Source organism: Acipenser ruthenus, chromosome 8 (genome assembly GCF_902713425.1).
Source record: "Acipenser ruthenus chromosome 8, fAciRut3.2 maternal haplotype, whole genome shotgun sequence".
NCBI lineage: Eukaryota > Metazoa > Chordata > Actinopteri > Acipenseriformes > Acipenseridae > Acipenser > Acipenser ruthenus.
In genome coordinates, this window is record NC_081196.1 from 9,972,850 (window position 1) to 9,996,771 (window position 23,922).

A 23,922-nucleotide genomic window follows, 5' to 3' on the forward strand; every position below is an offset into this window, starting at 1 on the left:
TTTACATATGGTGACCAACAACAGATGTGGGATAGTTCCCCAAATCACAAAAACCTTCACCACTGGAAAACACACCTGAAAAATGGGAAAGAGCTAGATGGCCTTTAATAGTGGGTATCACCACATATCTTGGGAGGAGGCTGTCGGTCCACCTGTCCTGTCTTCTGAGAGTGTTTTTTTTTTTTTTTTTTTTTTCCATTCTGGACAGTATTAGCTAATAAACAATTACTAAAAAGTAGCTGATGAGGCCATGGGCCAATGTGGTTATTTGTTTAAATAATGAAGACAAATCTAAAAAATGTGACAGCACCAGGATGAGGATCATCTGCATTGCTTGTTAGATAATCACCCTTTACAAGCATGGCATTAAATATTGTAACTTGGGATAGGGGGACATTTACCTATCACTTTTGACTGTATGTGCTATGACAGCCTTAAATGCTGCAGACCATTAGGCATTAATTTTTCCTTGAGCGCTCGACTTTGAACTAGTTAAGCTTTTCAACTCCAGATGAAAAAATGAATGTGCGCACTCCAGGTACCAGGTTTTTAAATGATTGTAATTGGTAATTGAAATAAGATTTGAAAAAAAACGCAATACATCTCCTGTGTACTAGATAGTCATATTCAATAAAGCAAATCAGACACAAAAGTTGTCTCTCTTTTTACATTTTACTTTTGTATGAACAAAAACAAACTATATATATATATATATATATATATAGAGAGAGAGAGAGAGAGAGAGAGAGAGAGAGAGAGAGAGAGAGAGAGAGAGAGAGAGAGAGAGAGAGAGAGAGTTAGCAAAATGTATACACAGTAAAATGTAAATGTATTTTATGTAATGTACAAAATTACACACACACACAATATATATATTTTTTGGAAAATAAAATGAAATAGTAGGTATATACTGTACTTTAGATTGTTGATTATTTGCTGTGGTATCTCCAACTCTTCTAAATGTCTTCACAGATAGATAGGGATTTTTGGACAGAACACAATTGGATAATAAAGTCACCTGATGATTTCAATCTCTCCTCCCTGTCTTCAAAACACATCACATTACTAACACTGCCTTAGGGCATTATGACAAAGACTGAAGGGATCTGAGCTGCAAATCTCAGTACAAAGGGGAGAGCCAGAGCTCTGTGTTTTTGTTTGTTTATTTGTGTAGTAGAGGACTAGCGAGTTGGGAGCTGCAGCCACTAAGCCAGCACGACTAACACTGCAGAACACAGTACAATCCAGGTACTTTCCAGTGTACTTTCCCGTGAACTTATGGATTACTGTACTGTGTTATTATTTTGTGAAACCTTTTAGTTTGGGACTAAAAACCTGCCATTTATGGGGTTTCAGTCCCAAACAAAAAGGTTTCACAAAATAATAACACAGTACATTTATTAAAACTGACTATTTTGGTGTGTGCAGTGCAGAGCGGATACAAGACAGACAGGCAATGATTTCCAGGTGCAAGGGTCTTTATTGATTTATTAAACAATGTCCAGAGCCTTATAGCGAACACCTGTAAATAATAATGATGGAATGATACAGCGGCGTGTATCACTCGGTATTTGTAATCCCCGGGTTTGACCCACAACCCAAAGTCCAGTTTTATACACCAACACTAAACACAAAACACAAACACAGTTTTTAGTGACAGTGAATAGGTGCTAGTGGTGTTTTACAGTTATCTGTGAAATTCAGGAGTGAAAGTGATGTCTGGGTTTATGCTGGCTTACGCTACAGCTCCGGATCGTGTTATAGGTAGTCTAGTTTAAAACAAACAGACAGTTATAACAAACACTAACAGACAAGACAAAACTCACAGTTTTCAGCAATGTAACACAGGCTCCTTGTAGGTTGTATCTAACCATTTACCAAGGAACAGATCACTTACACGCTCATGACCCCTAGGTTAACGAGCGCATCCGCTTCTCCAATCCTCGGATGCCATGCCGTTTCCCGTCCGAGTCATTGAGTTTGGGTACTGTAGCCCCGCCCCCTTCCTAAATGACCGACTTGCACCTACTCTAAGGAATAAATTGTCATGCCATTTAGTTAAGGGTACTCTGTTCCTTTTACACAGTGCCCTCACAGGTCAGGAGGGAGATCTAACACCAAGAATCATTCAATCTCTGTCAGAGTCACCCACACCGCTCACCTCCTGACAGGCATGTATACAACGAGATCAAATAGAAAAAAAAAAAAAGAAAAGACGGCAAACCTTGACGTGCGCAGGTACGGCATGGTACTGCAAGTGCGCTTTCATTCGTTCTGGAGCTGAAGTGGTTTGTGCTTCTCATAATGCCCAAAATAAACAGAAATCACTTTTCGCTTGTTGGAAGTTTTTTCACAGCAGGTTTATGATACTCGGAAATGTTTAAATAAAATGTTGATTCTCATCCTAAGACTGACTGATCATTAATAACACATATTTTACAATAAGCCTACCACCTGCTGTTTTGTCCTAAACATAAATGCATTTAATATTTTCACATAGCATTTTAATGCAGCATCATATTATAGGGATACTGTGGTAATTGTTTAATGCTTAAAACTCCTCTCTGGAGAATAATAATCTTCCTTGGCTCCTCTGGATGCTTGAGTCTCTTTGTAATTCCTGAGGTCATTCCAGACATCATAAGAGGAAGCAGGCAGGTGTGAAATTGAGAGACTTCCATGACAATATGGAGATCAGCGTTTCCAGCAAAAAATAAGAAATCAATCACAAGTTACAAATCTAATAGAAGAAAGTAGTTATGTATTTGTTAACCATAGTGGATACCATTCAGAAACTGTATCCACCTTTAGGTGGAACATTTACAATGGGAAAAATCTGTTTCATCACAAGACGTGTTCTCCTAGGCGAGGTGTTCCAATACTGCTGTACTGCCAATAATGCCCTGCAATGGATAATTCCAATCAGGGTTACCTCATACAAGTTACAGCATGCTTTTTTTGGAAGTGTAAAAGAGTACTATACAAGTGGTCTGTTAATGTGCAGATGCCTGATGTCACCCAAGCTATGTTTTGTGCATTATTTTCTAGTAATATTCTTGTGGGTAGTTAACAATGACTTGCTCAACGTGTTCATTAATTGTATATTATCAGGCAAGTTATTTAAGGGAGTCATTTAAAGATAGGATTTAATAGGCTTTAGTGACCAAGGCTGTGTGTAACAAATAAGGGAGCTTACGTAATCATTTACTTTAGTGCCCCTTTGTATGGTAACTGATTAATTTGCAATGGAGAGCATATTTCCTTATTCCCCATCTTTTTCATTTTTTCTCAACCTAATTAATTATGTATTCATTTTCATTTCTCCTCATCTACTTATAATCTTGTACTAGTATCTGGAATTAAAATATTTTCTCCTCAGTTGTTTAATAAAAGAACAAGGACATTTTAACTTTCTGTGACTTTTGTTACATTACAGTGGTAAAGTTTAGAGGCATGAGTCAAGCATTAGCGGCATCATCCGACGAGAATCGTTTCATATTCATTCACCAACAACAAGCCTTCTTCTGGTAACAATGGAGCCAACAGTCACTTAGCATTGGACAGAAATTACTTTGATAAATACACAAAATAAAAGGGTTTGATTATGAGCATTAATTAGCTTGAGCAGACAGCAAAGAACTTCATACCTTGATAAACCAGACCCTGTAATTGCTTTGTTATTTTTTTTTTTTTTACTTTGGCTTTAAATTAGTTTAACACAGGTTATAGAAGCTGTCAGTGCAAATGAAGACATCTATATATGTGTTTGTTTTTTTAGACCCTCCTGTCATAATGGAGTCAAAAAACGCTGAGATTCCAGTGGGCCGGTCAGCAGCTCTGCAGTGTAATGCTATCGCAGTGCCCAAACCAGACTTTGAGTGGTACAGAGATGACAAAAGGTAAGGATTTTCAGTTGTAGAATTGCATTAAAAAAAAGTATTTCAACTCGATTTTCCTCAGATTCAAAAAATGAAATAACATGAACATGTGCATATTTACTTATATAACCTTGTTTTTTTTTTTTTTTATATTGAAGAGCTTTAAACAGCAGTGTTTTGGTAAAACTCCTTACTTGCTTACAAAGCAAATCCACAATGTATCTAGTATCCCTGTTGGGCCATGGCATGTTAGATTTATAACAGAGAGAGAGAGAGAGAGAGAGAGAGAGAGAGAGAGAGAGAGAGAGAGAGAGAGAGAGAGAGAGAGAGAGAGAGAACATGTAATTGTATTTCTGACCCAGAATGCACTGGGGTAGGTGCAGTTCTATGCAAAATTGACATACATCTGAAACCTTATTTATCTGATTAATATTCTATGTATCTTGACTTGGCTGATGCTGAGAGATTTGTTTTTTGGGTCCAAGATTGAGGTTAAAATAATGCACACTTCTTATCTGTTGATTAACTGTGAACCTTGCTGTAGGGACACTGTAATTTCAGGAGGACATGTTAATTACATTTCGCTGCAACATTTTTTTTTCTTGGTTTTATTCTCCCCAGGATATTCAGTGCTGAAGGAATCAAGATCCAGAACTATGGGACCCACTCTGTTCTTATGGTATCTAATGTCACTGAGGAGCACTATGGCAACTACACGTGCGTGGCAACCAATAAACTGGGGATCAATAACGCCAACCTATTCCTATACAGTAAGTTTGATTCTGTGGTTAAAAGGTGTTATCTCTGAGCATCAGCTGCCAAGTGCTTAACATACCTTCTTTGTCCTTGAGAACCTACAATTGATAAGTTCACTTGTATGCCTGTGAAAGGAATTCAAACTTATAAAAGGTGGGTGTACTTGTCAATGTTCACTTTAATTACATATTTCTTCACCAGGAGAGGTTAACAGAGGCTGAAGAAGCTGGATGTATTATATATAGTAGAGCCTGATTTATGGTTATTTCTCTGATCAGTGACAGACTATGCATGCTAGTTGTTGAGAAAGTGGCTTGGTAATACATCATTTAATCTTTAGCTATTTCAGTCCTTGCTGCATTTGCGTGATACCTTACATGTAATTGACAAGATTTGTAGTGTTTGTTTCACATACATGGCTAAGGTCGGTTTAAATTTCTATTAGTATTCTCATTGGGTTACCTGAGTACTATGCTGGTTAAAAAAAGGTGTTCTAATCTGAATACTGGGTCAGAACCTATGAGTGAAGAATTAAAAATGCTCCCTATTTCAGTACTACCAAGACTTACAAATGTATAGTTTTGATCTGTTCTTCTTGAAGGTGGCTTCTTTCAGTGCCACCTGCAGCAGCGGGAATACAGTGAGGATCTTTTCTCATAGTTTGAGCAGTGATAATCACTCAGCTTCGTTTCACAGTCCTTCAAACTGCACGAGACAACGTGATTCTTACAACAATAAGAATCACCCTATACCTAACGTATCAACTTATTAGAAATCACAAACAAAGGTCTGCAAAATGAGAATTGTATTCTGTAAAAGTAAAACACATACATACTTCATTATTCAATTAAGAAAAGGAACTCCCTTTAACTAGAGCGTTATTTAAAATATGCATTAATTCTGTTGTTGATAAGTGATATGAATCTGGTAGAGATTAAGCTCTCTTAGCGTTACAGTATAATGTACTGTAGGTACAAGTTTCAAATTATGGTAAAGGCAAAGAGTAGACATACAATTCAAAGGGTTCATAATCTGCCCAGGGGGTTCCAGCAGTTTACTCACACCAGAAAAAGGTTTCCAAATTTAAACACTGAAAGTCAGGTTAAGTCTTTGGAGCATCTCTAAGACTGGTTCATGTGGAAGGCTGTGATCACCTTAGAGAGGAATGCAGGGTTTGTGAGCTGTGCACCGACAGCGCCTGTAGCTCACTAACCCGCTTTGCGAAGGTGATAGCCAAGAGGAAGACTGTCTTCGTAGACAGATACTTCAACTGTATGGCGTGTATGGGCTCAAACAGGGCCTTAATTAGAACCTCAAATACAATATCAAGGCTCCATTCGGGGAGAACGACCCTCCTTGGAACGCATGAAGGAGCGTTCTGGGCCAAGGCGTCGAGTGGACCGCCTAAGCGGTGGAGGGAGTACCACAAGAAGAAGTGCGTCGTCTCCGCCAAGGCGAAGAGATTGACATGCACCTTCCCTAACCGTTCCTAAATCCGCTCCACCCCCTGAGGATGGAGTCGCCACTCCGATGGATGCGTACCCTCCCTTGAGAGGAGGTCCGCTGCCCAGTTTGGTGATATCAGCACGTCTAACAGCGCCACCTTATCTGCGTCGGGGACCCTTGCCTGTGACAGCCACAGCTGTCTGCGAGCTACCACCAAGCCTGCTAAGCTCCGGCCTAGGGCTTGCCCTTGAAGGCCGGAGATCTGGAGCAGCATGCTTGAAAGGAGACGTAACTCGGATGCCACCGGCTCAGGGAGCGGGGCTTCCCTCCATCTATACCATTCATCTAGGCAGTCAGTAAGTCCACCATGTTTGCAAGGCGGGTCACCTGTGCCTCTGCTGCATACACCCTCTTGAGGTGTGACTCTTTGACCCTGCACTGCGGGTTCAGGCACACAGGGTCTTCAGGCAACCCCCCCCATCCCCCCCCCCCCCCCCAACCAACCAGTGGAGCCTTGACTAGGGCCACAATGTTTGAGTCAACTGGGGGAAATCCTGACAGGCCCAGCTTCTCCACGCCTTCCAAGGAAGCAAGATGGACTGATGATCCCAAGAGGAGCGCACCTCCTCCATGAAATCGGGAAATGCTGAGAAAGGCTGTGAATGGGGAGCCACAAATCTGTTATGCTGGTTCCATTTCTAATCATTACTCTCACAATCACTACAATTAATGTAATCATTACTCACCCCCTAAGCATAGTGTATAAACTTTTTTTTTTTTATCTTACACATTGTGACAAAACAGGCAGTTAAAAAAATAAAACATAAATAATAATAATAATAATAATAATAATAATAATAATAATAATAATAATAACACAACCTGGCAATTATGTGTTCATCATATTCATTTTAATATAACACTGATAAAATTAAAATACAAATTAAATTTGTATAAATGTGTACTTACTGTGCTCAATCCTGGAAGAGCAGCAGAATTCAGATAATGGAGGACTAACATTCAATGCCGCCAATGTATTTTTGGCGCTTAAAACTCCACCACCGTTAGTGCCAGAAACAAACAGTTCAGTGTTTTTACTGATTTTTTCCCTCTGATATCTGGGTCGTCAAAAGAAAGATTTTCGCTATTTTTTCATCTGCTTCCGTTTGCTTATTACTACCACTAAATAAACAGTGTAATCCTATAAATTTAAAATGTCTGTGTTGCTACAACCGATCACACGAGATTATACGCGAGCCCACACTTATGAAACCAAAATTTTGCAAAACAATGGTACGCACAGTCCGTAACGTGCGTGCGGCTGCGGTCACCAATGTGCTCAGCAAGCATTTAAGCCACTATTTTGTTAAAAGATCACTTTGCTGGGCTGCATCTACAATTGGTAATTATATTTACTTCTTTAGTTAGTTAATGTTATTAAGTTTGACAGACGCTTGAAATACTGCCTAATTCTGTAAATAATCAACGGCATCTATTGTGAACGATGGCTTTTAGCAGCAATAAAAGAAACAATGTTAGTTTGATTATAGAGATTCCCCTTGAGTGTTTCACACACGACAGGTAACACACCAGAAAAATAGAAGCTGTACAAAAATCAATAACTATTAAGTCCCAGTAAAAACTCTGTGCATGCATTTATTTCTGGAGAATTTACCATCTTTTTAATTCTTCGTAAATCTCTTCATTGTGCATTTGATTGTTTGTTTATTGCTCACAGTCTTTTCAGAGAGCTGACACAGCAACCAGAACATTAGACCAAAACAGAAGACTAGCACAAGAGATTTTACCAGACCCATATATCTACCAGAGCCATTTGTCATGCTAATGATACTCAGCTATATTTATCTCTGAAACCAGGTGACACCTCAGCTGAAAATACTCTGACTACCTGTCTTGCTGATATTAAACAATGGATGTCAAAAACATTTGAATGTTAAACTCAGATAAAACACGTACGATGCTCTTAGGATCACAGAATCAACTAATATGAATCTATCTGATTGTACATTTGGTAGTTTCTCCTCTGAGTTAAAGGCTGAAATTAGAAATGTGGGTGTCATTTTTGATCCAGATCTTTCATTCGAGCCTCACATTAGGAATGCAACTACAGTGTCTTTTTTTTCATTTAAGAAATATTGCTAAACTAAGACGTTCTCTTTCGGTGCAGGATGCTGAGAGACTGATGCATGCTTTTATAACATCTATGATTGATTATTGCAAAGCTCTTTTCTCTGTTATTTCAAGTTATGTTTTATCTTGAGTGCTGCTTTGTGCAAAATGCTACTGCCAGAGTTTAAACAAGAACAAAGAAGTATGAACACTACCCCTGTATTAGCAGCCTTACGCTGGCTTCCTGTAAAGTTTAGGATTGATTTTAAGGTCCTGCTTTTCACTTGTAAAGCTTTAAATGGCCTTGCTCCCCTGTACCCCATATGTACTTAGTCATTCTCTTAGATCACAGGACGAAGTTATACTTAGTATTGCATGGACACAGAGATAACAGGCAGGTGGCAGAGGGTTCATCTTTAGAGCACCAAAGTCATGGAATCATCTACCACGATTTGAAATGGATGCATCATATGTTGCTGCTTTTAAATGAAGATTAAAGACACATTTTTATAATTTAGCATTTGTATTTTAATAGGAAATTATATCAGCCTATTTCATGCTAATTATTATTAATATTATTTTTATGCTACTTATTTTTATAACTGCTTTTTAAAGTAATAATTTAAATGACATGGTTTACCACGTCACTGTGTGTAATTTAAGGGGGTATTTGTATTTTGTCATCTTTTACTTGTTTTATATGTTATTCATTTTTGTTATTCTGATTTATCACAAAAGGTGCTATATAAGTAATAAAGATTGATTGATTGATAGTGCAATTACAAAAATATGAGTTTTCATATCCAGTATGTATTATTATTATTATTTTTTTTTTTTTTTTGCTGTGCTTTCTTTAACAATGCATGTGGAATGTGCCCACAGAGGTCTTTTTTTTTTAAGAACTCCACACTACTGTAGCAGATTGTAGGTACAGATTCCACAAAAAAAATATTCCATCCACATTCTGTCTACTTTTCATGAAAAATATGTCATGTATATTATTATTATTATTATTATTATTATTATTATTATTATTATTATTATTATTATTAGCAAACACCCTTATCCAGAGCGACTTACAGTTGTTACAAAGTATCACCTTACAAAATATCACAGTGCAGAAAAACACATTACAGTTAAGAGCAGTTATAAAGTACAATAAAATCATAGAAAATAAGAGCCAAGTAAAGAATAGAGCAAATAATTACATTTAAAGAGCGAGTTCGACTAAGAGCAGTTCATTTATAGTAAACATATTTGCTTATACGAGTAAAGTCCATTAAGAGCACACAGTAAGTACGATAAATGGATAGGAAAAATTTCAAATAAGAGCAGTTACCAAAAATGTGAATATGGATATCAGAAAGTATAATTAACTACAAGATACAGTGAATAGTTATAATTAAGAGCAGTAGTAGAATATGGCGAGGTATGGAGCAGTTCAGTGCGAGTGTAAGCTGATGTAAGTATTGGTACAATAGTGCGCCATATAGTCCAGTACTCAATGTTACACGGAAGGTGACACTGTTTATTATATTGGGTTACTGCAATGGACTAACTGGGTTATTTTATGTTTCCATTTATTTCTAAATCAAATTGCAGTCACATGAGCAGGAAACAGGAAATTAGGCAGGTATCTAAAGGGGGATTTTTTCACCTGCAGAGATGCATCAAAGCTGGACTTGGTGAAAACAGAAGCATTGGTTAATGTTTTAGAGGTTGTTCTTGGTACTACACCATACAGGAAATCTTGCGAGAGTGCTTTCGTGTGTTCCACCCATCAGTGTGTGCTTTTATAGTGGTCTTCTGGCAACCCTCTCAGAACATTAACATTTGATAAGCGTCAAATTCTACACACGAAGGGGAACAGCCTGTCTTTGTAGTTCAACTCGAGATTTCTTTGAAATAATGAAAAGGAATTTTGATATTGTGTATGCAGTATATAAAAACAGATCAAGAATGTGATGCCAATGTTAGGATCACAGTTGCCCTTTTTATTTTTTATTTTTGCTTCCCATCAACAGAACCCTTATTTTGTCAAGGAGCACTGCCTCACAATGCAGAGTGTTTGTAAACCATATTATGCTTGAGAGAATGTTATATTGAGTGGCTAGTGAGTGTATCAATTATGGAATGATAAAGTAAAATGCCATAATACATTTGTCATCGCTCCTCTTCCAAGGCCATGACTGATTTTTCCCCTATATTTTATAAAATATACATCATGACTGATTTACAGTAATGTTTTGGCAGCTCCTTATGCCTTGCTCACTTGTATCACAAATTTTAGAGAAAAGTCAGTACCCCTGTAACAGGAATTGGAAAATCAGTACAGCCTGGCCTTCTAACATCAATGGAACATTCCAGTAGAATCCAGGACAGGGCAGTACAGAAGATTCTGAAAATCCCAATGGGAATGGGTGTCCAGGGCACTGAATGTTGAGAGAGGTAGATCTGTACTAGATCAGAGGTGCACTTTCAGTGGTGTAACCCATGAAGGCAATTATACCCTGGTCTATACACAAGAACAGCATGATAGTCACTGGGGTATTGCTGTCAAGCTGCTGTCTCATCTGAATGATCCAGCCAGCCCAGGCTGGCTTATATCAAGATGCCAACATGCTCCGTTATATTTAAAGATTCAAAAGCATGCCAAAGTTGTGTCACTAGTGCTGTATTATTATTATTATTATTATTATTATTATTATTATTATTATTATTATTAAAAATGGTGCGAATTACCTTTTTGTAAAGAACTTGGCTCTTTGCATTTTTTTTTTTTTTTAATCAACACAGGGAGCTTTAAAGCCCAGGATTTAAACAGAGCACAAATAAATGTCTCCTGCTTTGACATCAAAGAGTGGGCGCCATTCATGTTGGCAGATCCCAAAATTAAGACATTTCAGTGAGCGTAGGGATAGGAAGAAATTACAAATTCTAAAGCTGGAGAAAATTAGAAATAAGTAGTTTCATCCTTTTGATTAGTAGTAACACAATAGCATTAGACATATTAGTGCTGATTGGTTTGCAAAGCCTGCACAGCAAAACTCTTTTATTGTATGCAATTCATTATTTTTACCAATGAATAACAGGGTAGTTCAAGGAATATGGAAAGATGAGCTGCTGGGCTGAGACGTGGTGTTCCATGCTTTTGATGAAAGAAATTTGCAGCTTGGCTGCATTGAATGCTTTGACTTTTTATTGGCACATATTGAAATAATTCAATGCAAGTTAATTGTCTTGTTTTTACAAAAAGGAAAGACATGTAGTATGGGTTATAATACATACATGTATAAAAATATATAGGCAAACTTCAACACCCACACTGTACTTGTAGCCAGTGGAATGAGGACCCCACAAAACTTTGTCTAGAAATGACTTTTTACCTGTTGTTTTTCCCAGAACCTGTTTTACCCACTTTCCGATACCCTATCCGAGGTCAGTATTGATTTAGCCATCTTACTATACTAGTTCCAGTTTATACTAACACTCCTATGCTATGTTCACATTGGATGTGCTTGTAACAAATGCATAGGTAAGGCCAGCTATCAAAATTAAGCTCATCTCCTTCTACAATTGACGAATGAACTTTTCTTTGCTTCCAACGTCAGGCTCCTGGAGGTAATCATTTAAATGTGGCAGTCTGCTGCTTCAGTTTTCCATTACTATATAACTTCAGTTTCCATGCAACATTGTGCCGCATCAGCATCAATGTTTCTGGACTCTAGCTATGTTTGATAAATTAGGTGCCAACTAGTATTGGCTTTGCTATGCTGTCGTCATATCACTAAAGAAAATGGGTCTTGCACAGCCTGGATTAAATCCCTTTAAATTTCCATTTAAGATAGACTTTGCACGTTTAATGTGAACATTATACTGTATATGCAGTTTGTTTATGGAAGATAGAAAAAGGATCTGTAGAATTAGTTTAGCTGTTCTTTCCAAATCTCTTTATGACAACTAACACCTTGGCTCTTTACTATCTGGGATATAATCATTGAATGTTATATTTAAAATGTCAGCTGCATATGCAATGCTTCAATTATGTGTTAAAACTTCTGGGGAAGGTGTATTAATTAACTTGTCAAGTGGGCTGATATTAAATACATTTCCAGTAACTTCACTACATGTGGATTGACATTCTTTAAGCCTTGAAAGTCGCTCAACACAATTACAGTACATGCTGTGCCGATGAGCTTAAGAGAAAGCAGGAACTGTGGTCGGGTGCATTTTAAACACATTTGCACATAACTTTCATTCTAAACAGCTGCTACCAATGTATTAACATTTCTAAATGGTTAAAATTGCAGTGTTTGACAAACTGATTTTGGTGTAAGGAAATGTAAAACAGATTTATTTTAAACATGGTAAATGCATTGCACATGCAGCATATGACATTAATGTTGTGCCTTTACAGTGCCTACATGATGTATTACTTTTGTGAGAAGCAATCTCCAACTATGTGTGTGTGTTGGGGTCAATGGAGATTTGATCTTAATGGGGGCAGTTACACAAGTAAAAAGTGGGTGGATATAACTAAAAATGATTTATCATTTTTAAAAATCAGAGTTATCTTAACTAATGCATACCTGTTATTGTTTAGGTGTTGACTTTGTACTGTTTTTACAGTCATTACATCCATTTGTACCATTTCCTGTTTCAGCCATCATATTCTTGTGACTTGCTAAATCTCAGAAGTTTTAAGAGTCCCTCTGCACTAAATAGAGCCCTCAGAGCCATGTCTTACAGTACCTCAAGTACATTTGGTAGACCAAAGTTTACCCATTAAACTACACTGCCTCCAGTGGATGTAAGACATACATTAATACGGGGGAGTTTCCATGTGGGTTCTAATTTTACTCGAGACATTGTGCTTGAGCCAAATGAAAAATGTCCCTATACATTTTGGGTTTCCATTGGCTCAGTTTATTTTACTCGAAGACCCTCTTTTCACCCGACGTCATGCAAATGAAGAGGAAAGGAGGAGGTTGATATGCAAATTAGCCATGTGTAGAGTTCTGGTGCTGTTTTTGCAGACAGCTCGGGAAAATGTGGTTTCCATGCACAGAGGACAGGTACACGAGAGAATCTCACCTGGAAATGCATGGTTGTCAGGTGACATCGTGTTTGAGTGAAACTGTTTAAAGCAGTGTTAATAAAGCTGTGATTTGTGCACGCCTCATGCCTGGATGTTTAATAATATGTTTTACTGCTCTTGCCCAAATTGTTTTTCAAATGTCCATTGGTGGGGTAGCATATCGGTAGTAGTGAATAATATTATCTATTTTATCACACAACTTATTAATTAAAGAAAAAAGAAAAACATTTTCGGCCACAAACCTGATCCACTCGAGCTGTTCTCCCAAAAATGCACGCGCATCGCCACTTCACGTGTAAATAACCACACATGGAAAATTCCCCTATGAAATAACACCAATATGGTATTTTTTTACATCAACAAGGGCTAAAGTGTTGCAAGGTTATAGGTAATGGTAGCAAGATACTTATTTTGCACCATCTAGTGTAAAGTAATATTTCTTTACTGGAGAGCTCTGATCATGGTATTTTTTTGTGGTAAGATAAGTTGTGTTGTAAGTTTTCATGTTTAAAGCGAGAAGTATTACAATGGTTTTTACTACTGTCTGCAAACACATGCATGCACATTATAGAAATATGGTGTTATAATCAGAACAAAAGATTGCAGGATTATGGAAACAGTGTTTCATTTTTTATGAAGTTATACTACTCTACTTATCTAATAAAGGAAAAACCCCATGCAAACATAGCTGGTATTAAATTGCTGTATCACAATTACCCATTAGAGCATACACTGTTGATTTGTTCCTACAAATTACCCTCTTGTGTAAACTTGACAGCAAAGGATTGATTTTGTTATTTTTACATACCTAATTTTATAACTTGGTTATGGCTGTATGGAAAGATATGCAACCTGCTGGGATAGAAAATACATAATTTATAGAAATTACAATAACTTTTAAATACCAGTTAAGAACTGTTAGAATTGCAAGACTATTAATGAACTATTTGCATAGAATATATGAATACACTTAGAATAAAAAAGTAATATGCTAAAAGGGCTCAAACAGCCAATGGCAAAACAACAACTATATCATGGATTTCAATTGAATTTAAATTTAAATATTGCCAATCCCAGTAATCCTAATATGTTTTCCAAATTCTAAATTAGGCATTATCACAGATAGAACATAAGAGGCATTTTTAACGTGGTTCACCTAAAAAATGTATTGTCTATGTGAATATCCCTCCCCCACCCTCATTTTATAGATAATTCTTGAAAGATGTGCAAAGAGAGCATCTAGGAAAGATAAGCAGCATTGAGTCAGTGTATAATGAAGCAGTGCTGTGCCTTTCAAACTGAACACGCACATTGGATAAGAGCCAACTCAAAGCCACCCTAGACCTGCTTCAGCGTGTTTAAATACTGGCAAACACTGCTTTGATCAATTCATTGCTTATCTTAAAGTGGTTATGGTACCATTGTTTCATTGTGAAAAATGTCACGTCTTAAACTGGGTGCACTGGATCATTCAGTACCATTTGTCTTCTACTATACCTTCAATTTTAATAATATAAAGGTTTGCGTAAAAAAAAAAAAATACTACTGCTTTAAATTAGTTACATATTCTGTATACATATTTCGACTTAACACCCTGTGGTGACTAAATAGTGTAACATTACAGTCACTCTATTATTCAAAGAGAAACAAAATGTCCCCTTATAATTATATTTTAATTTGCTGCAAACTGCAGCTCCGCACGTACAGGGGTGGGACAACAAAGGGAAATATCTATTGTAATAGGAAACCATAATCAAAACTATCTGTCCCCCTTTGACCCATCTTTTTGTTTTTATTCTGCCTTGTTGCTAATGGTTAGCATACATTGGTCTACAGCAATGAATCTTAACAGTAATAACAAACAGCTGATTTCACTGTATATCTCCCACACCACACACACACACACACACACACACACACACACCCCTACCAGTACCAGTACATTTTTGGAACACAACACATTTTAATACATATAGAGGACAGTTTTATGTGTTATACACGGGTTGTGCATTATACACAGGGTGTGCATTACTGTATGTAGTGTGTATGGTATATGTCTACAATATGAATGTCTGGGACAAAAACAAAATTAATTAACATGATGTTGACTTCAGAATAAACCCAATTTTTCCACTCTGGCATAAAGACTGGATCTAGCTAGCACGTTGGAATACACATAAAGTGAATCCTCTTTAGTTTCTTTTAAAACTGTGCAAAGCAATCTCTCTTAGCCAAGTCGTTGTCAGAGTAACAACTTAATCCTGTCTCAAATGAAGAGTTCTCATTTCCCTTCCCTGGAGAACTCCTTATTATTGGGATTTGGCATATGAACCAGTGCATCATGGGCTGCTGAGTAAAGATTTTATTTAAGATAGTCTTTACAGAGCAATTCAGATAAGCCTAAAAGCTGCCTTAAAGGATTTTAATAGTCTTTGGGTTAAGAATGCAGGTGGACCCATTCAAGTGCAACCTACTCTGAAATTCATATTAGAATCCAGCCAGTAGGTAAAGAGAGAGAGCCTAGAAAAAAAAAAATGCTCTTCTATACAATTTCCCATGATTTTAACTACCAAGATTGATGAATGGGTCAGTAGTCGACACATTACAGACCTTCCCTCTATTATTATTATTATTATTATTATTATTATTATTATTATTATTATTATTATTAGTTTATTTAGCAGACGCCTTTATCCAAGGCAACTTACAGTGACTAGGGTGTGTGGACTATGCATCAGTTGCAGAGTCACTTACAATAACATCTCACCCGAAAGACAAAACGCAAGGAGGTTAAGTGGCTTGCTCAGGGTCGCACAGTGTGTCGGTGAGTGAGCATAGCACCGGAAAAAAAAGACTTTCCAAATCTAAAGTATATTTTTGTAACCTTGATATTCAGGCTGAAGAAAATACTTTTTAAATTATTTCTGCATAAATATGCGACTTGAGGACTCGTTTTTATTTGTATCCGTTTACAAGCCCTTTTCTTTAACCACTGGACCACACAGCCTCCTATACTGGCTTACAAATAGAAAATAGCTCCCCACAATATAGCACAACAGAACTCAAATCAAATATGAAGCTATTTACTATTTAAAGTAATTGCAGATGACAAAATAATTTCATAAATCGTAGGCAGTGTGCATTTGGATTAGATCTCAAATGTGCAGTTTCTAAAGAAGTACATGTGTATTTCCATTTAAAACATGATACTGCTTAAGGATAAAGGAAGCTTTTGGTTTATATGCCTTATTCCGGGGTTATCTGTTTGACCCTCTTCCCGGGTCAATTCGCCTCAGCAGTGTTATCGGGGTCAAAGCATGTTACTGGCTGAAAGCACGTCAGTCAATAGAGGAAGCAGCTAATTGGTTCTTGTCTGTAAAGCAGCCAGTGAAGGGGTGGGGACAGTTTCACTCTCCAGGTGAAATGACCAAGGAAGTGCCTGGCAAACAGTGGGCTAATACATAATTAAAGAGCAACTTACACATTTATTTATTTATTTATTTATTTATTTATTTATTTATTGTTCTGATGGCCCATGATGTAGTTTTCTAATAAGTATTGATTCCCTGTTCTTTCAGTTTACCATGCGCTTGCTACAGACAAAATGGTGATACCATGGTGATTAACAATGTTACCCATTGTGACTACAGAAGCCACATAAAGAGAAAACGAAGGGGACAACAATTACATGTGAAACTAGCTGAGAAAAAAATCTAATGACAATGCAACTATTCCAAGGTATTGGCCTGTTTCTGTATTGTACATTAATTGAAGTCCGCATTTGAAGCCTGTCTTGTACAAGATGTCCTCTTCAGGGTGGATCCTTCATGATTTTTATGTGTTGAGGTTTGATTCAGTGTCACAGAACTTGGCTGTTTAGCCCTGCAGCCATTTATTAAATTCATCCAAGCAGAACAGGATTTCCTTGTAACTTAACACTAACTCCGGAGTTGGTTCAGGGATATCAATCTAAAATTAAGTTAGAGAAAGAGTGAAACACAAAGATTGTCGACGCACAGTTTGACCATAAAGCAGCATGTTATGTTAAATGGTGACATTTCTAAAGTTACATACAAATGAAAACAGGTTCAGGTAGTGTGTATGATTCTTTCACCTCCATGTCTGAAATATGCTATTTTATTGACTTTTCAGTTCACATAGGTCAATTCGAGGTAAGTTGACTTGCTGGTCTTTAAAAAAAAAAAGATAGCTGCTTTTTTCATTGACTTTAGTATTGATTTCACACCTCTGTTTGTTTGGTGTTTCATGTTGGGTTGAACCTTTACTGCTGCAGACTGTGTAAATGCCATAGTATATACAGTATATATATACTACAGTATATACCGTATTAAGCATTTGTGTGGTGACTCAAAACATTATCATAAAACCGTACCACATGATCTTAAATATTTTTACTATCCAGTGTATAAGTAATAGATATATGCGTTGCCTCCTGTGTGTCATTGCTGTTGAAAAAGACACTTCAGTCTGCAGTGGTTCACCTTGTAAAGGGGTTGGTTCATCTCACCTCACCTCAGCGCCCCTACATAGCAGGAACCAGATGGGGCCAGGGGGCCACCAGTCAAGCTAAACTGTTGCCTCTAGTGCTAAGTAGCTTAACAACATCTGCTGCAGGTTCGTTAGATGAAAATAGGCGATTGGCTGGACGGCGGATCCAGAGGTTGTCTATTTATCTCCAGTCCAACTGAGTCATTATGTGGGTTGGAGTGGTGAGGTGACACTCAAGCTGGGAGCTTAAAACTAGGGAAGCTGCATGAGCACATATACAGTAAATTTATATAAAAAGACACTTTGTTGCCACTATAGTTTTTTTTTTTTTTTTTTTTTTTTTTTGGTATTCTGAAGATTTTCCAATTGAGTCTTGGTGTGGTGTTGTTGCAGCATCTCCCTCTCAAGTACCACACACTTATCATCAGCCTGCTTCTCCAGCCTCTGCTCAGTATGCAGCAGAACAGGAGGGTTGACATGGTTTCATTCAATTACTGCCCTGCTTATGCAGTTTTCTTAACACCATCTCACTAGAGACCATTTAGGCTCTTGTTTATTCCATTTTTTTGCTGGAGGTTTAATAGCCAAAGTTTCAGGTATCTTTCCCTCACAGTTTAATTAGGTGGAAGAGAGCCAAAGACCACAGAACTGTCAAGCAGTAAGCTTTTGAGAAGTAAGAGCTGCCTGCTTCATACCAAGAGTACTCTTATCAAAAACACTTTTTACTTGCAGACCATCAGGGTGCTGGCAAGAACTTTGTTCAAAATCTAATACATGTTACAGGAGTTCAGGAAGTCTCTTCAAAAGCAAAGATGACCACATTGCATTCCTGCCATGACCAATGCTGAGAATTACTGACTTTTACATTCTTGAGATGTTGCCCGTCTAAAGAATGAAAACGCGAGGCACTTTTACATCTTATGTAATACACAATTACATGCTGTAGATGCAGGCATGGTAACAAATTCCTCCTAGAATAATGTATTAAAAACAACATATTAGATTAATATGAATTCTTATTGTACTGTATATATCAAATAGCTTCCCTGTGCTATTAATGTATCAGTAGAACGTTTACGACAAAAAAAGCCATTGTGAAAAATGAGACATTTCAGCTAAAAAGCATTGCTCGGCTGAATCTATTTTAAATAAACTGTTGATAAAGACCCCAAATACCGCCTCCCTAAAATGTACAGACCTGATTTTTCACATGCATTGCATTTTTTGTTTTATTTTATTGCATTATTATTATTATTATTATTATTATTATTATTATTATTATTATTATTATTATTATTATTATTATTATTGTATGTAGTAATGTTAGTAAATGAGTCCATAAATCACCCCATTAGGAAAAGCAGATGTGTGATAGAGTTACAGGGTGGCAGTATTGAGACCGCCCCGTTTAGATTGTTAAATAAACTCCACAGTGTGTTTTGCAGGTCTGTCAGACAATCTCAATACAGTAAGCCAAAATACCATGCTTAGTCAAGAGAGGTTGAAAACAATGCTCTCATTCATAACAAAAGTCATCCACAGCCAAACAATGGCCTTTCCAACAACCACGTTCACAGTGGGTTTCAATGGGTTTGCAGTTGCCTTGGGATGAACCTTGAAGCTTCCCCACACCATCAATGTGGATATTCAATTAAAACATACCAATGCAACGCAAATGGTGCTTCCAAAGCACAATGTAAAAGCAAACTTTAAACTGCTGACAACAACTTTAATCCAACCAACCAGATATAATGCGCCTGTCATTATATCCCTGCTTATCTCAGCTGTCCACTTTTCAGCGTATTCGGGGGGTGTATTTCATGTACGCCTCGTTATTATTGTTTGAACGGTAATCCAGGCAAGGTTGCTTTCTGCTTGAAATTCTTTATGCTTAAAAATCCCTTTCAAATTGATCATGAGCTGCAGTTGGTCTAAAAGAAAGGGTTTACAAACTGGCAATTGTGTAAATAATGAAAGAGATTCAAATTATACTTAATTAGAACCTAAACAGTAATTGCATCTCCTTGACAACATAACCCATAATGAGTATGTTAATGCCGCTACAGAAAAAGTTCAGTATATATATATATATATATATATATATATATATATATATATATATATATATATATATATTATATTATTGTTAAAAAATAAAATGAAACATATCTGTTAAATATATTTTATAGGGTGATGTTCTTAAGCTTATTTTTAAAATAACTTGAACTTAAAGAAAAAGTGAAAATATATTAGTAATCCACCTACAATGCTTCAATTTTACCACAATGTTGTATAGTGATGCATATTTCCAAACATAATTTCCCCTTATCTTCAGGTATGGGTGTTGCTTATATTCAAACCACCTGCACATGGGCTAATACAGTATATGAAATAGAAAACTGAGTACACCCCACGGGTAAACCTATACCCTTATTTGAGCCAGTATACACAGTGGTGCGCAATTATACTGTACAGCACTCAAGGTGAATTCCAACTGGAGCCCCAATAGCCATTCATTTATAATGCTACCATGGCACAAATCCAACCCAAATAATAAACCCTCAGCCATTGAGTTCTACTGCAAAGCATGTAATTATAGCCATAGCTAAGTTAAAACACAGCACATCTCAGTTGTGTTAATACAAGTCTATAGCCCCCGCGGCGCCACCTCCTTCAGCTTGAGTAGCCTGCTGTACCTGTGCTGGACTAACACAGATAGAAGGAACTGTAAACCTCAATATCTAAAGCGTGGCATAACAGGTACATACATCTGTAATTCAAAGATTTAAATAACCGTTTGCCAATTTCTAATCACAATAAACCCCAGAGTAGAGAGCAATGCCTTGGTAGTTGATGGCAATGCTGTCTAATTTAATTATTGAGTAACTGATGTGTAAGTCAGTGTAATTAATGCCACTGAAAATCAAATGTGTCACTCAATCATTTTGGATTCCAGAACTGAAACCTGGGTGGGTCAACAGTATGTTACGCTTATCCATAAACACTCTTCATCCATAAACTCATAAACTCCCTGGTAAAACTATTAAGAAGAAACTAAATGTAGACGCTCGTTTTTTTGGCTTCTTCTGTTTAATTCATGAGAGCCGTGAAATAGTTTGTTGACTTCACCCTCATATTGTTTTTACCAACATAATATCAGGGCACAGCATATTAAACATGACACAACACGGCCACTAGATGTCACTGTGGTTCTAGGACAACAATCACAATATTAAATTGCACTTGGTTAAGGGTTCTTCAAGTTGTATTGCCTGACTCAACCCTCACCTGGCTTTATTTTACAATGTATTGTCTGTTACGACACTGTGTTACCTTCATCCATAGAGGATGAACAAAAAAACAGTACTTTGCTGCTGCTTACAGGGCAGACTGGTTAAATAGACTCCACAGTTGAATCAATTCTGGTATTGTTAAACAGCAGCACAGTTTGCACATGAATAAGCTACACACAAAATAAAATGGGAATAAAATGTAATTTTTTATTTAATAGTTGTTTCATGAAATAAGACTGAGAGTCTGTCATTCTGTGGACAACTGCATAATTTAAAAATGAATGCACAAATATTATCTTCTAGAACAGGCACACTGCTACTGTCATTTTTATCTTTACCGACTTGTTCAGAATATGAATTTTACATGATAATATAACTTTACCTAGCAAACGATTTCCCTGAAAAAAAAAAAGCTTGATTTGTAGTACAGATTTTTTTTTTCTCCTGTCTGTCACAATATGAATGATTTGGGCTTTTATGTTTCGGATAAGACCTCCATGCTGTAAACAGCCAACACTCAGTGTAACCTTGTGAACAACATCTGTGCAATAGATTTAGAGCCACAAAAATAACTAATTAGAACAGTTTACATAGAAGAGCACTGAAATCAGTAACGTCTTTGTCACATTCTTTGTTGACTTTTATTTTGTATTTATTTATTTGGCAGACGCCTTATTTACCTTCAGTTTTACATATTACATGTTGTTAGACTCCTTGTTAGCTTTAATAGCAAGTTTATATGTCATTATTATTTCAAGGCCCAGGTTCTGTAGTGTAACAAATTGTTGAAACGGTTGCCTAGCAACACACATGCAGTGGTTAATAATGAAGATCAATAAAGGGTGCAGGTGGATAAGTAAATTATGATACCTAAAATAGGAAAGTGTGAACAAGATCAAAGATTAAAAGACATTTTAGTTTCCACTTGATGTGGTGTGAGATTAATCACTAGGTAGTAGAGAAAGAAAAATGCCTTTTCTTTCAATTAAAATATTGGCAATATGTTGGTACATACGTTAGACAAAGGTAAATTGGATTGATTAAAGTAATGTATAACCCTTGTTTATGTTGTTTATATTGTTATTGATAATTACTGGTGCTTAAAACATACAGGGTTTCATTTAGTTTGAACTGCAATTATTGTGGCCAAAATCAAACCTTTAGGGTGCTTTTTGGTTACCTGTTGTCTGGTGTTTTAATAGTGATTGGCTCCATCTAGTGGCTTCATTTGTAATAGCAATTGGATACCACAAGTTCATACATACAAGTTCTTACATACAAGTTCCTCTATATGTATGTGTCAAAAGGATATGGTAATTCTGGCTGCTGAAAAAATGTAAAAATAAAAAATGTAACATATGTTCCCATATGATTTGGCTTTTTTTTTTCTCCCAATGGAATACAATAATTTCAGCATACAGCATAAGCATACAGCTCAAACTCTACTAAGGGACTGCTTCATGCAGTACAAAGTTTGCACATTTTTTTGTTTGTTTAAACCTTTGTGAATTATGCATATTCTTTTCTAACAGCCCAGTCTGAAATACTAGTAAAAAAATAAAAATAAAAGAATTTCAGAAAAAGTAAACTATGTTTTCATCTTTGTTTGACAGGAATACTTTTGGCTGGGTTTGAAAGATTCTGCTCGTTCTGCTTTCTTTTCATCTCCTCTCACTTCCTCTTGGTTCTCTTTTTAAAGCATTGTACTGTTTTCTCTTTCTATATATCATCCTTCAGATGTTGGTTTTTTTTGTCTTTCTTTGTTTTTCTGCGCTTGAAGAAAATCGTGCCATAAACACTCAAGGCGTTCTGGCAAACGGCTGCTCCTCCTCATGCATTTTTTTTCCTTCTGCATTTCCTTAAAGCCTGGCCAAGTGCTATGGTGCTATGTGCTTTGAACAGCTTAGAACACATTAACACTGTGCACAATCTTTCTGCATCTCCTGCACTTACTTTGAGTCCATGACAAAGACTAATTATATCCCTGATTTAATATCCCTTATAAATCTGTGGTTAATTAAGTGATAACTACAGGGTGCCTCAAATGTACAATGAGGTAACAGTAAAGTATACAAACAATTTAGCTAGTGTCTTTTTCAGTATTCTAGTACCTTCAGACATACACTGAATAAGGCACACATCAAAACTTGACTTAGTTTCATGAAAATGTTGCCTTACTTTTATTTGCTTTGCATGAGTTTGACTTCAAGCCATTTGGCTTGGCAGGAGGCTGTTTGTTTATCGAAACTGTACCTTCTCTTTTCTTATCGCAGTATAAAGAGATTTAGAATACCAATGAATGAATGGCATTTTTAGCTTAACACTTGTGATTTACCGTTACAAATATATTTTTGTACTATTTACATTACATAATGAAATTCTTTTTTTTTTTTTTTTCTTGGCTAAGAAATAATGAAACTGCTTATTTGCCGTTGAGTCCAATGTGTTCCAGCTGTGTTTATGGTATTGGACCTCAGCAAAGAATTAAAATCCTCATTAAACTGAACACTAAATAGAACTAAATACAGCTACAGTGCATAGCGTGTTACTGTGGGGACATATTCAGTGGAAACTTTTACATTTTTTCTTGTTTTATTAAAATGTTTTGCTGCTGCCTGTTTCTTTTTCTTTTTTTAGAGCAAACTAACACCACTGTGCTTTGGAAAGAGGTAGGGTAGCAGTGTGGAGTAGTGGTTAGGGCTCTGGACTCTTGACTGGAGGGTTGTGGGTTCAATCCCCAGTGGGGGACACTGCTGTTGTTGTACCCTTGAGCAAGGTACTTTACCTAAATTGCTCCAGTAAAAACCCAACT

General features: G+C 36.7%; 1 protein-coding gene across 3 annotated transcripts in view; it reads left to right on the forward strand.

Annotated features, from left to right (window-relative positions):
• Positions 1 to 23,922, forward strand: part of LOC117405635 (limbic system-associated membrane protein) — a 626,316-nt gene that overhangs the window by 585,892 nt on the left and 16,502 nt on the right. For 2 of the 3 annotated variants that reach the window (XM_059028421.1, XM_059028420.1), the window contains 3 exons: positions 3,779 to 3,899; positions 4,500 to 4,648; positions 11,613 to 11,648. In XM_059028421.1, the coding sequence (XP_058884404.1) occupies positions 3,779 to 3,899; positions 4,500 to 4,648; positions 11,613 to 11,648 (306 nt within the window). The remainder of the gene's footprint in view (positions 1 to 3,778; positions 3,900 to 4,499; positions 4,649 to 11,612; positions 11,649 to 23,922) is intronic. The other variant, XM_059028422.1, reaches the window with a different exon arrangement.